Raw genomic sequence first — 14,458 nt, forward strand, 5'->3', positions numbered from 1 at the left:
GCTTTGTTTAATGTTTACACCCCAAAAATATCAAGTTTTAAGTACAGGAGTGTTTTACCCTCGATGCACGGATCAGTGCTGCAGGTGCACCCTTGGTAAATAATACACAACTCCTTATATGGACATCCTGGGGATGTTTGTCTATAGGTCACATCTTAGAAATAAGGGTTCCAAAAGTGTTCTTCTACAAGGGCTGAGGTTCTTCCTGAAACCATTTTGATCCAGAGAACCCTTGAAAACCCCTTTCCTGAATAAAGGGTTTTAAAAGGGTTCTTTGTAACACTAAGGGTTCCAGGTAGAAGCTTTATAAAAAGGTTCTATCTGGAACCAAAAAAGGGTTCCCCTATGAGGGAAAGCCGAAGAACCTTATAGGGTTCTACTTAGCACTTTTATTTCAAAGAGTGTATCACATTTCTTTTTAAACAAAGACAGTTGGAGTGATAATTGTGCAAAAGTCACAAGTGAACTTTTGAACTGCACTCTTAGAAATAAAAGTGCTAAGTTGAACCATATAAGGTTCTAAAAACATAACTTTCAGATTGCCTATAGGTTGTGCTGAAAAAACACTATTATTCTTATGTATGACTGTATTCTTATACATTCTTATAGCCTCTGCATATATGTTTTAACATAGTAATTGGAAAAAGCGGCCTAAATGCGCTGTGTTCTAAGGGTTAAGATACTTGAATGATCAGCTGTTCAAGAAGAAGGATATCCCAGTTTTTACATAATGTGAGGGTAATACACTAATTAATGACTAAATCAAAACATGACTGGCGAGTTGTTTTCCAAAAAAATGAGCCAGTTGACGTAAAACATGTCTAAACATGTCACACAGTTAACGTAGTAGCGGAGCAGGCAAAGCATGATTTCACCCATCGCTCTCCAAAACGACACATTATCCACTCTGGGAAAATGCAAAAAGAAAAACCCAAACAACTATAATTCAAGATGATTACTGTGGTGTAGTGTTGAAGAATAACAATGGATTATAATCGTAAAACCATGAACCCGCATGTTTTTTCCCCTCAGACAATAATCACACTGTGAAATCTTTAATCGTTGCATCCGACATTCACGGTCCCTTGGGAATGAATCTCCCGCTAAGCCACAATTGCAACACATGAACCTCACAGTTATAGATAACAACCCTATACGGATGCTTTAGTGACCCTGTCGAGCCTCTACGGTTGGCTGACAGCAAAGAACAATGATCTAGCTGGTGTTTGTCAGGGAAAAAAAAAAACAGTAACCAGAATGTAAGTTCTGCAGCTGCATAAGGGAACATTACACTTTCATAACAGCAGGTGCAGGTAGTCTGGATTTGTCACTGAAAAAGAGAAACTGGAAGCGTTGCAATACGCAACTCGACGAGGGCTATGGACTGTCACCGATTTCCTGACAGCTGACAGTTAGGGCAGTGTTTCCTGGACGTTAGTGCTCTTTCTTCCTTTCTTTTTTTTAAATCTCAGTGCATCACTAACTTGTTTTCGTACTGCTGTATTTCTCCAAATGTTTTAGATTCCCTGTGCATACGAGAATTGTGTGTGCCTGTGTGTGTTCCTGGCTCTGGCCACACAGACTCTCCCACTGATGCAACGGGTCCTTGTTCCCTGGCCTAACATGTAGGCGCGGTAATAAAGAGAGGCAATTACAAACTGGGCCTGAAAGCCATGGTAATGGAGCTGGTCAGACAGCGATAAGCAGAGTGTGCATGAATGTGAACAAACTCGATGTCATGCTTTCCCTATGGAGCATCAATGTCCTTTTTAATCAGCACTAAGCAGAGCACAGGGAGCCCAAGTGTAATTAAGCCTGCACCGTGGAGGATGAGTGGAGATTATCAAGAGAGAAAAGCCTGAAAGAATACCAGGCCGACGTGTGTGTTAGTGTGTGTTAATTTGTATTTGCTACCTCTTTAGGACTTTTTCTGGCATAAAACGACCTTATCAGGACCAGAAGTCCTCCACAAAGACCAAAAACCTGTTCCTAATGATGCAGAATACAATTTCTGAGCAACTGGTTAAGTTTAGGGCTAAGATTTGAATTGTGGTTAATTACAGGCTGTGCAGATGCATGGAAGTCAATCTGCTGTCCTATGAAGAATAGCCGTTCAAACCTGTGCATGTGTGTGTGTGTACCCTCAGCTAATACGCACAGATAAAGATATAAAGCGAGTAAATAAGCAAGACATAAACAGTCTGTGATGAGGAGAGAGGACATGATGAGGCCCTGGGACAGTGAGCATATAAGTGGTGATTTAAAATATGGGGCCATGCAATTAACATAATGTAATTGTGTCATTGCCTTAGAAAGAAACATATTGTAATGAAATCCTCTATTAAAATTGATGCACATTGTCAATTGTGAAACAAGTCATTTTACATTGGGCCAGCATAACAAAAGCCCCAAGCCTGCCTTCGCTCCTTATCACATTTTTTTGGAACAAATATCTGTTACAATTAAACCATTTTCACACAATGCTGATTAAGCCTATCAGCTCCACACGACTCTCTGTGTTTCTCAGTGCATTGGTGTACAGATCTCGTGTCACCAGCACACAGAAAGTGATTTGTTTCTCGTCAAGACAGATGAGACGACATCAATATTGCACTAGTAAAATAGGTCAGAGCACGACTGAAAAAAAAACAAATCAGTGGTCATTAAAAGTTTCAGAGGCAAATTCTACATGTCATGCACCCAAATGCTCCCTCCCTCAGGTCTGATAGTTTTGCTTGACAACACCAAATGGAGGCAGAATAATAACATTATCATGAAGAACATGAATCACCAAAGGTTACGTACTGCAGCTTTAAGTCACAAGCTGTGTACCCTTGGGTTGAGGCTGTTGCTGAGCCCCATTTACTGCCATTTAGCCGTAAGACATGAGGCATTTTAATCATGAGTTTTGTCACAAAAGTTGTTTTTCAGTGAAATGTGTATCCATACAGTTCTGCATACAATCAAAAATTATTAAAATTAAATATTTCTTGTAACAGCTGTGGTTATGGTGAGGCAGGGACATGCTAATGATGCTAGCAACACAGGGACAGAAGTGTTAGGATGACTAAATCTTAAATAAACCACAAATAAATCATACAAAACCTATAATTTGCTTTGTGTTTTTTTTTTTCCTGTTCGATATATTTAGTCGGCCCTGATCTATGATCAAAGTCAGTATATTTTCGAAACATGACAGAAATGAGCACAGTGCCAGATGGACCACATGCCTGCACTAGTGCTGGTGCTCTACCAAATGGGCTCATTTCCTCTTAAAGGCATTCATATGAGCGCTTTCCCTACACACTTCTGTTGGCTGTTTGAAAGGATGAAAGCTGATCACCACACTTATTTCAGTCAAATGTGGCTGAGCGTCTGATGGGGCGTCTTTGCAGCAGCAAAATTATACCTCCACGCCGTAGTTGTATACAGCAACAAGCAGGGCAATAAAAGCTCCCCGCCTACTGGTTTCAGGGGAAAAAGATAATAAACAGCGGAGACATCAGAGAATGGATACCACCTCCTATAAGCCATTCATCTCCTCCTTTCATCAATGCATTCTGCCTAAATCCCCACACTATCATACGATTCTTCATCTGATTTTGAAATGATCGTTGCACCAGGTGGGAGCACACAGCTGCTTCACAGGTTACCACATGAATGAGCTATGAATGGCATTCAAGAGCGACATTATGAGTGTGTGTGTGTGTGTGTGTGCGCGCTCATGTTTATTCATGCTGTGAAATGTCTTTAATAAAACATTTATTCTCTTTTTCTAAACACAATTATTTTTGATGCACATCATGGCACATGGATGCTGGAAGTCACACTGCCAGATGGCCACGTGAATTAATGTGTCTGTGTTGTGGGCTCAAACTTAAGAAACAAACAAAAAAAAGAAACACCCAAAAAACAAATTCCTCACAAGCTAGAATGTGTGTGCTGTGAGTGTGAGAAGCAAAAAGAGACAGAGGGAGTGTGAGGAAAAGACATGAGCATGTACTGAGGTGCATCTGTGCATGTACCTGAGAAGTGTAATGAGATCTGTGGAGAACTTCTCCAGAGAGAAAGACTTAATGATAGTTTCTGTCCCACCACATCTCAGTGAGGGAAGCACAGAGCACCTTTTTAGCCTCAGCTCTTGGTGCTGAGGGATAACTCATTACTGGAGTCAAGACACCAGAGCATGGCATAAGGGGACAGGAAGAGACAAGCGGTGTCCCACTTTCTGTCCCACTTCAGGGGCTGGATCCTACACTGAAGTGAGTAAAGAAGACATCTTCTTATGGACTCAAAAACAAGGCTTATTCAAGAGGCTGACAAATAGAATAAAACTTATGGTCCATGCTACAAAACATAGCATCATTAATGAAGGGGACATCATGTAATAATAAAAAAAACTGTTGTGTTAAATCAGAGTCAGAATTAACTTACACATGAAAAAAGACAACAAGAAACAAGGACAACAAAACTGAGCAAATGAGTTAAATGATGGTTAAAAGATCCTGCGAGAATAGTAATGTGAGGTAGATATGAATTGTAATGTTTAATTTTATCAGCTCATGGACAATAGGCATGGGTCAAAATATCGATTATGTGATGCATCGCCATCCCTCCTTTTGCAATGCGATAATCAACTGGCCAGGGCGTTGCTACTTGATGTGGCGGCGCTGCGCAAATGAATGAGGGACACTTGGGTGGAAGTTAACTGGCTAAAGAAGAGCGAGTTTGCAGTGGGACAATGACGGCTAAAAGCTACTTTAAGAGATGCCCCATCCATGTTGTGAATAAAGAGAGAAATCCTGCATTTTTAACCCCACGGATGTTTTGTTTTCTTCAGTTAGACAGATATTGTGATGTATCGCTTGTATGATTGTCTTGCAAAATATTGATGATCATAGAATCGTAAAATGACTGGTATCATGGATCATGTATCGAGAGGTACACAGGTAGAACCTTTTTAGAAAGCTTCCACCAAGAACCCTTTTAAAACCCTTTATTCATGAACAGGGTTTTAAAGGGTTCTCTGGATCAAAATGGTTCTTACTGGAACCATTAGTGTTACCAAGAACCCTTGAAAAACCCTTTCTTCGGGAAAGGGTTTTTCAGAAGCAAATGGTTCCAGGTAGAACCTCAGCGCTTCCACCACAACAGACAACAACATTATCATCTCGACTGCTGCACAAACTCCCAGCTATCATACAAATGATTCTAGGCAATTGACTGTGAGGTGGAGCCTTCAGGGCAAACACAGGTTTCCTCTTTACTGAGTCCATAAAGTAAGACATTTCCTCACTGAGGATCTCGAGAATGTTTTAATTGTCTGCCAGCTGAATCACAGTTACTACAAGACTACAACATAAACATGTCTTTAAATGTCTCGCTAATATTTCACTGCATGCTTTCATAGATACCAGTCAGCAGCAGCCAACAATGAGCTGTTCATTGTTTTCAAACCAGGAACATGTGATCCCAGAAGTTCATGTTCAGGCTCTATAGAATTGTCTTGGACTAATGGACTGGAACATGCTCAGCGGAGCACATAGTGGGGACAATGCAAAGCTTCCTGCAGCATAACATGTCAATTTCCTCGTGGACCCCTGAATTACATTTGACATTTTTGCTATTACCTTTGGTTCACTCTAAACGAGCCCTGGAAAACAAAGAAAATCAAATCCTCTCTTGGGGAAGAAGAAAGCTTCCAGTACCAGCTACGGGGAGGAAGTTAATTTGGTCTGCAGGTGCTGAAAAAGAGAATTAAAACATGGAAACACAAGGACAGCACTGACGACAAATTGCAACAAAACAGTGTGAAGGAGGTGCTGAGTGGGATGAGGAGGATTAGTGGCAACAAGATTCCAGGCCAAGCGGGAGAGGAAGACAAAAATAGATTGAATGACTTAAGCCTTTTTTTTGTAATGGGTTCAATGTGGAGACCAGGGGCTTCATTTATAAAACTATGCATGGATATACGCCTGCAAAGTTTGGTGTATGTAAGAAATGCAGAAAGCACTTCCACAGGTACAGTAAATATCCTGATTTAGAAAACCAAGTGGACACATGTTCCACGTGAGTTTCCCTTTCATAATCACAAGTCACGTCCATAGTCAGCCATAAATAGGCAGAAAGAGAAAAACGTGTTATTTGGTGGACACAATGTCATATTGTATGATGTATGTTATGAATCAGCGCTATATAAATCAAATCAAATTGAATTGAATTGAAAACAGCTTAAGTGGTTGTCAACAGTCGCCTGCAAGGTCAGTGAATGGCTAGAGGGGTTAAAGACTGTAAGGGTTTGTTTAGTCAACTTGGACTTGTATGTAGAGTAATCGCTGTGGATCGCGGCACAGACATCCAGCAATACAGCGCGTGGAAGTCAGAACCGGCTCGCAATCCCTTCGTCACCACTGGACAGCAGATCTTACTGGTCTATTTGCCTCATCCTCAAGTGCCAAATAAGCCATTTTGATGATGATGACCGTATTATTAGTCATAATACTAACTATTGTTCTTCATTAATATATTGGATTTATAGCATGAATTATCTAAACACTGTTGCAACATTCTTCACAATAAAAAAAAAGCTCTTATAACATGGGTATGAAAGGATACTCAAGAAACTCGAAAATCATTAGACGCCAACTATAATTATTTATGGAAAATTCACTATCGTCTCCTCAGCTGAAGCGCAGGAATCTGTATCAGTGCCAGACGGAATCTATGTACTAGTTTTACCACATAAGTATTAAATAATTATAGCATAAATCTCAAATGTTATCTTGCAACAGCAGATATCTTGTATTAATTTTTAATGTTTACATTTTTGAGGGTGTAGCAGTCAAGCAGGTGTTCATTTTGTTGTGAGCAGTAATAATTCAATTTATTTTAAACAGTGGAATCATTTTTAAGTTTACAGTTTCTCCTCTCTCCCTTTTTATGTGCGTACACATGGAGTTTCCATGAAGAAAATAAATCCCAGGCTTTGCATAGAAAGTGGCGTACGCCTTCTTTTGAGCGTATCTTATAAATGAGGCCCCAGGCCAGCTGCACCCACATCCCTCAGGTTGAGATCTCTCTCCCCCTGAATGAGACTGATTACACAACTGCTTCCCCACAGTGTGCCACAACAGCCTCCACAGACTCAATCTGCCTCCTTCAGTCACTCATATCTCCAGATTGACCACTTTATTCTGAAGGTCAAGAGGAGAGAAAGCCTGCAGGAGACTCACTAGAGAACAGAGTGGTGCCAGAGGAAGTACTGGAAGTTTATTGTGAGATGAAATATCTTGTGGAGGATTTCCAACAGAGAAAGTGGTGGTGGCACAATCCCACAAAGAGCTGACAATCTATATCAACAAGAAAGTGATACAAAAAAAAAATCACAAGACGTCAGAGTAAGAAGTTGGCCTTCAGATAAGCAACTCGTATGGAGTTATGGAGAGGGGCACGGCATAGTCCACATTTCCACAATCAAGAGTTTAGCAGAAGAAAGCACCTTGGAGAACAGTTACACTTCCTTTCTAATCGTTTCAGTCCAACTTAAAAGCAACTGCACAATTTTAGATTGCTGCTTCAAACACTTTGCATCAGAACCCTGCACTGGCAAAGATGCAAAGTCAGTGCACGGACTGCCAAAATAAAGTGGTAGAAGAAGAAATTAGCTTGTTCAGCTGGGTGTGATGTTTCCATAATTACAGATCGAAGCCAATTAAAAACCAGTGTCTGCTGCGGAGTCGTTTGACCCAGGAGTGAAAGCCTATTTTATCAATTTCCACTGCAGACAAAAGCCAGAGGTCAGTGGGTGTTCTGACAAGTGGAAGGGGCTTTAGTTAGTTGGTGCATGAGATCGTTGACGGGTTAACCAATAATTGTATATAATTACCAACAATGAATTTATCATGAATTTAAAATGAGTAATCAGGGTATGAGAACTGTGCATTCACGTGTGGAGTACAGACAGAGGAAGAACTATCGTGAAAGTTTCCGTTTAAAAGGTTTAAAAGTGTAAACCCACACTTTTCCACCCTGATTCCCTCTTGTATTAGCAAGGATAAGACAAGATGTCTCAGCATGTAAATGGGTTTGAACAGTCAGTACATTTACATGCACCCTTTAATTGAGCTAAGGCCGTGCCCCGGCGAAGATAGGCAAGCGGACAACTTGCCGAGTCAGAGTATAAAGGATTTATTGGCTTAACGACTGACTCCACCTCTGTAGGTTCAGTCGTATCTTTCTATAAGCTAGTGCGTATTGGATCGGTTTCCTGTTGACCTTTATGTCACAGAAAAGTAAGAGATTTACAGCAACTTCTCCACCTACTTCCTGGTCAAAGACCGGGGAGGAAGTTTCGGTGCAGGGCAAGTCCGATTCCAGTCTGACTAAGCGTACATGCACAGGTAATCAGACTATGAATCACATTATCCAGGTATGTTAGTCCAACTACGACTGGCTCGATTTTAGTCGTACTAAGTTGTTTAACATGACATAAAGAAAATCTAATTACTGCCTTAGTCTGACTAAAATCCGACTTTTAACATGCATGTAAACACATTATGAGACAAATAAACTCGAACTACGACCTAGAACTAAATGCACATAATCGTCAATCAATAAATCTAACGTATTTCTCTATAGAAATGTTATGGATGTATAACTTACTTTAATCTTACAGAAGACACAAAGAAAACAAATCAGTTCTAAGGATCTGTGTCGCAGTTTGATGTGATCAGTGCAGCCTTTCCCACAATATCCAGCCTCTCTGTCTGTTGCAGTATTCAGAGAGGTGCAGTTGTCCTTGACTCCAACTAAAAACTACACCTACCCGCATAGTCGTTAGAATATTAACAGTTGTAAAGCCTCATCACAAAGTATTGGCGAACATTTTAAAGATGTACAGTACATTTATATGGAATTGCTCTATGATAGGTGATGTTTATCTGTATCTATTCTCTTCTGTGCGTGTGCTACTGGAGTTGTGTGAATGTGTAGAAGTGTGCTTATACAATATAGCACATGGAGGCGGGGGAAACTATAGAATCGATTATACCCACTTTGACATTTTAAGACTCCAGCTCTTAACCGGAAAGTGCTCAGTCAAAGATGTTTCAACTCATAAATGCATAGTTTCAAAGAAAAAAAAGAAAAAGAACAAAGGTTTAATTCAAACTAAAGCGAGCCATTAAGAAAGAAAACCGCTGAGCAGATTTCTTTAGCAGTGATTAAATACTATTAAATACTTGAGGAATACTGATAAAATGTGTTTATGGAGCACTTTTATAAACCACAGATAACGAGGGCCTCATAAAATGAATAGAAAAAAAAGATTTTCTAAATAAGCAAATAAACCAAAAGCTACATCTGCATCACAACAAATGACTTTGTGATGCCTCTAATAAAATGCTGTTTCAAAAAGAGGTGGACACTGTTTATACAGTTTTTGTGAATTCTCCCATTTATGCTGCACACATACATATTGTGCGTTTATGTTCTGCTTCCAACTAAATAGGCACGGCACAAACAAATAAATTAATAAAAAGTAAAACAGCAGCATAATGAAGCATAATCTCCTGCCCACTTCAGTCATTATATCATACATTTATGAGCTCTGTGTGTTAAAGAAGTAACTAATAGCTTGATCTCTCTCCTAACTTATTCTAGAGTCTTTATAATAATTGTGGACCGATTTATTTTCCAGCTGTTTGCCATGATCAGTTCGGTTCCACATTTTCTTTGTCAGCAGGATTTGTGACTACACTTTAAGTATCACTTTGCTGCACCTTCTGTGACTTCCCACTGCAGCACACACACACACACATTTCATGTCACTCTGCTTGAGACCATGTGATAAATGTATAAAATGGAAATGTAATGCCGCTACTGTGTACCTGCCAGACCTACACGACAGCCAGCACATGGGGGAGCTGGCTCATCACTACATTCACATCCTGACATTCTGCCGGGCCCGTGACAGCGCAGTCAGTGTGGGTGAGCTACAGTCAGTACATGGCTGTCCAGGATTGTTTTGGACTGCAGCCTCTATATTTATACTGTAGGGAGGAACAAGTCAGGCAACGGAGGGGGGGGGGGGGGGGATTCAGATGCAGTGGGGGGAAAAACAAACATCACGACATCCGTTCTGGTGCACACATTCAGGAAAAAAAATGCTTTGGTATTTTTCCACCGAGACTCAGCTTTAACAGTGACAAAAGAAAGGGTAGAAAGAAAAAAAAACATGTGCAGAATCTCACAAACTGACAAACAGTATCCTTGTACCTGACAATGAAGGCATGCTGCGGAGTGAGACCAGGGTCATGTTGAAGCACTCGTTGTGGTGAAAGGTCAGCAGAGAGAGCGATTCCAGAGCCTTGGAGGATGACGGTGACGTCGTCAGGGAGCAGCTCAGGGGTCTCGGAGTTGAAGGTGATGGAGAGGAGCTGACCGTAGCTGTGGGCATGGTGACCCAGGAATTTCTCTAAAGAGGAAGGAGAGGGGTGGGGTCAGAGGTTGGTGGTGAATGGAGTCGGTATTATTATTGTACAGATTGAATTGCTAGGTACACCTGTTAAACTTCTTAATGTACACTGCCGACATCAAAAGTCACACTTTTATTCATCAGAAGAGTTGCAAAATTAATAGAAAATACAGTCGAGACATTGACAATATTAGAAATAGTGATTTGTATTCAAAATAATAATTTTGTCCAGTAAAACTGTTTTCAGCTGTGCTAACATCATTGCACAAGGGTTTTCAAGGGTTTTCTAATCATCTAATAGCCTTCTAACACGATTAGCAAACACAATGTACCATTAGAACACTGGAGAGACGGTTGCTGGAAATGGGCCTCTATACACATATGTACATATTCCATTAAAAAACAGACGACAGCTAGAATAGTCGTTTACCACATTAACAATGTATAGAGTGTATTTCTGATTCATTTAAAGGTGCCATATCTTAGAATGTGGCCAAAAACGGTTACTACATTAAAATTGAAAATACCGAGGTCTTTTAGGTTTCGTTTTCTGACGTAACTGGCAACCCGTGGTTGCGTGGCAGCTGAGACTCTACTGACTGCAATGATTGGTAGACGGCGGTAGGTGGGGCCACATGCCAAAACATGATTTCAAAACATAAACATGATTTGCAGTCTGCAAAATATTTTTTTTTTAATGCAAATATTTTGGCTGTACTGTTGTTGCTGAGTTCAGTTTGTTATATGAACATTATTCCGGAGTCTCTGTGACATATTAGGAGGATTTTATGGCCAGTTGCTTTAGATGTATTACATAATGCACCTTTAATGTTATATTCATTGGAAAAAAATTGCTTTTCCTTCAAAAATAAGGACATTTCTAAGTGAACTTTTGAACAGTAGTGTACATTCAACCAATCACATGGCAGCAACCTAATGTTTTTAGACACAGACATGGCCAATTCAACCTGCTGAAGTTCAAACTGAGCATCAGAATGAAAAAAAGAAACATGATTTAAGTGACTTTGGTAGTGTTGTGGTTGTTGGTGCGCGGCAGGCTGGTCTGAGTACTTCAGGAACTACTTGCATTTTCATGCATAGCCATCTCTAGGGTTTACAGAGAATGGTCCAAAAAGAGAAAAACATACAGTGAAAAGGAACAAAAAAAATACCTTGTTGGGAGCCAGAAGTCAGTGGAGAATGACTGATTTGAGATGACACAAAGGCAACAATAACTTTCAGTGTGTACATTTTAGGTGAAGAAGGTTATTTCCATTTGTCATAAATTGAATATAAAATAATCATACTGATATACTGATATTTTTTGAATGCTAAATCACCAGAATGTATGAATTGTTGTTTTTCCATTAACAAGCCCTTTATATTTGCATCAGGAGCATTATCACTAAGCCTTCTGTTAGTGATAATAGGCTATCATAGGTTCTCTCATATGCTTGTGAGAGTGAAAAGGTGCTAAATTGAACACACTGTGCATATGCAAATCTATGAACACACAACACATAAAACCAAAAATCAGCATTCTGAAATATTCTTTCTTTCTGCATGTCAGTGTGTGTGTGTGTGTGTGTGTTTTGAGTCCACACTGCAGGATCCTAAGTGTAATTACCCACACTCTCATCTCTGGCTCATTAGAGCACATTAACAGGACTTCAAAGATCTTCCCCTCCATGCTTGCTGGTCCGAACCCCAACGAAAAAGTAAAAACACACAAGTTGTACTTTGAAAAAAAAAAAGAAAAAGAAGAAACCTAAAGAAAAAGATTCATTAAATCAGTTTCCCTTCCTCGTATCAAAATATGAGACTACGCCGTTTCGTGAAAGCATCAGTTCTGCTCTAAAACTGAACAAATTACAACAATAACGGCTACGCTGCCAGTTCTGGGTGAGTGAGTGTGCAGAACTGACAAGGTTTATGCTTGGCTGCCACCTTGTTTCGGAGTGTAATCGTGTGTGAAGTTCATCCTGGCCTCTTTGGCGGGTTAAGAGGGTGATTTTGCTTTCGAGAGGCATCTTGCGTCATTCGGCAGCAATTCGGCTGTCTGATAATCTAATATCTGCTCAACCAACAGCACCCGCTGCGTTCATGGCTGCTTTTATTTGACCTGCGGAGCACTTCATGAAACTCTGAGTTGGGGTTAGTGATTGCTGCAGGTAATGCATTACCCAGTGATGTGCGAAAGAAAAATCTGGTCAATTTGGGTGTTTTGTTATTGTTGTTATTATTCCACATCTGTTTTGTCCTCATGAATAGAAACTGGGGCTGTCACTTTTCATTCAAAATTCGATATGCTTTCTAACGTGGGATGTAAAGTTCACGTTTGAACTGTAATTATATGCTTAAAACACAGCCTGCCACCTCATGGGCACCTTTTTTCAGTAGTATCCATTAAAATCCAGCAGCAGGGTGCATATATATATATATATATATATATATATACATTTACAGTACACAAGGGATATTCCTCTCTCCACAGAGAGTACCCCATGCTTTGGTGGAGAGACACTGTGTGCACTGTATACCTGCCAATAACCTCAAGAATTGAACCTTGTGGAGTCCCCCAAGGTTCAATTCTTGGTCCCATCCTTTTCTCTCTCGATTTTCTTCCTTTGGAGTGATTTTTTAAGAAACAAATCAAATCCTGGACAGTCTAAATCGTTTTAAATCTGCACCAAAACTGATATTGTCGTTGTGACCCAGTGGGATCTGTGCTGCCCCTGTTTTGGACCTGGGCCCTCTGTAGCCCTTGTCCTAAAAGTTACTAACCTTGGTTTTAAACTGGAGTCTCGTTTGAAAGTAGATACACAGATGCATTCTGTGGTCATATCTTTTATGCAAGATAAAATCTGATTTATCTTATCATATTTCCTGGCCTCCCTCCATGGCCTCCGTGTACATTATTTTCAGCATCTCTTAGTTGTCCCCAGTAACCACCTACTCCTTGGCTTGGCTTTTACATCAGAATGATAGTAGTCTGCTCTAAGTTCATTGTGTATCTATTGTTTTATAATTTCTCTTAAATTCAAAATCTCTCTTTTGTGCTTTCTAATCATTGTACCATATTTAAATATACTAATTTATTAACCCTAAACCCAAATATTAAATTTTTCTGTACAACACTTTCTTTCATCCTGAAAAAGTGCTACATAAATAAAGCTGGATTGGATTGAATTGGAACCTGTCCTAATACTCTTTGTAAACTGGCTCATAAATATCTGTGTGTGCCAGGGACATCTGTGGGCTCTGAGCACAGGTTCTCCTCTGTGGGTAATAATGTTTGTAAAAAGAGAGTCGCACTTGATCCTCATAAGGTTGGCAAACTTGTGTTTCTGGCAAATAATATCCAATATTAAGTTGGGCAGTTGGCCTTGACCGGCGGTTTTAACATAGTATAATCAATGCATTATAACATTTTAGTCAAAATCTGTTGCTGTCAGTAATTAGTAATATATATATATATAATGTAACATTATTTCTATGCTGCATCCTTTGTCATGCAATACTATCAGACCTGATTAAGGGAGCATTTGTGTGTATACACTGGCAGCACAGGGGCTTAAATTAAAACAAATCACTTCCTGTGATTATTAATATTGTGTGAACTCATTTGACATAGACTACAAATTTGGTTTGTATATACAAGTTATGCACAACACTTTTAAAGTGTTTAAAGTTATTTATTTTAAAAGTGAAAAGCAGAGCATAGTCAACACCTTAATGTGGCTTTCATGTTATATTGATCTATTAGTATCCCAACAGTACGTTTCCAGCAGCAGTGATACTTAAGTTAAATAGATTTTTTTATGTGACGTGGCTGTGTCCATTCCCTTTGTAATAAGCTCCGAGCTCAGCTAAATTCAGAAGTCAATTTGCTGTCGCTTTTTTTTGCTTAGTTCTTAGCTTTAAAACAATCTCAGGTTGAAGAGAGAGTTATTTGTCATTCAGATTCGAGACCAGTATTTGCAG

The 14,458-nt window shown here is 39.7% G+C and overlaps 1 protein-coding gene across 1 annotated transcript in view; it reads right to left on the reverse strand.

The window, feature by feature from the left end:
* lamc3 (laminin, gamma 3) overlaps positions 1-14,458 on the reverse strand; it is a gene marked incomplete at its 5' end in the record, with an annotated part of 105,915 nt that overhangs the window by 37,646 nt on the left and 53,811 nt on the right. The window contains one exon of the mRNA XM_083890336.1: positions 10,276-10,474. Within this exon, the coding sequence (XP_083746462.1) occupies positions 10,276-10,474 (199 nt within the window). The remainder of the gene's footprint in view (positions 1-10,275; positions 10,475-14,458) is intronic.

This window comes from Microchirus variegatus, assembly GCF_963457635.1.
Source record: "Microchirus variegatus genome assembly, chromosome: 1".
Taxonomy (NCBI): Eukaryota; Metazoa; Chordata; class Actinopteri; order Pleuronectiformes; family Soleidae; genus Microchirus; species Microchirus variegatus.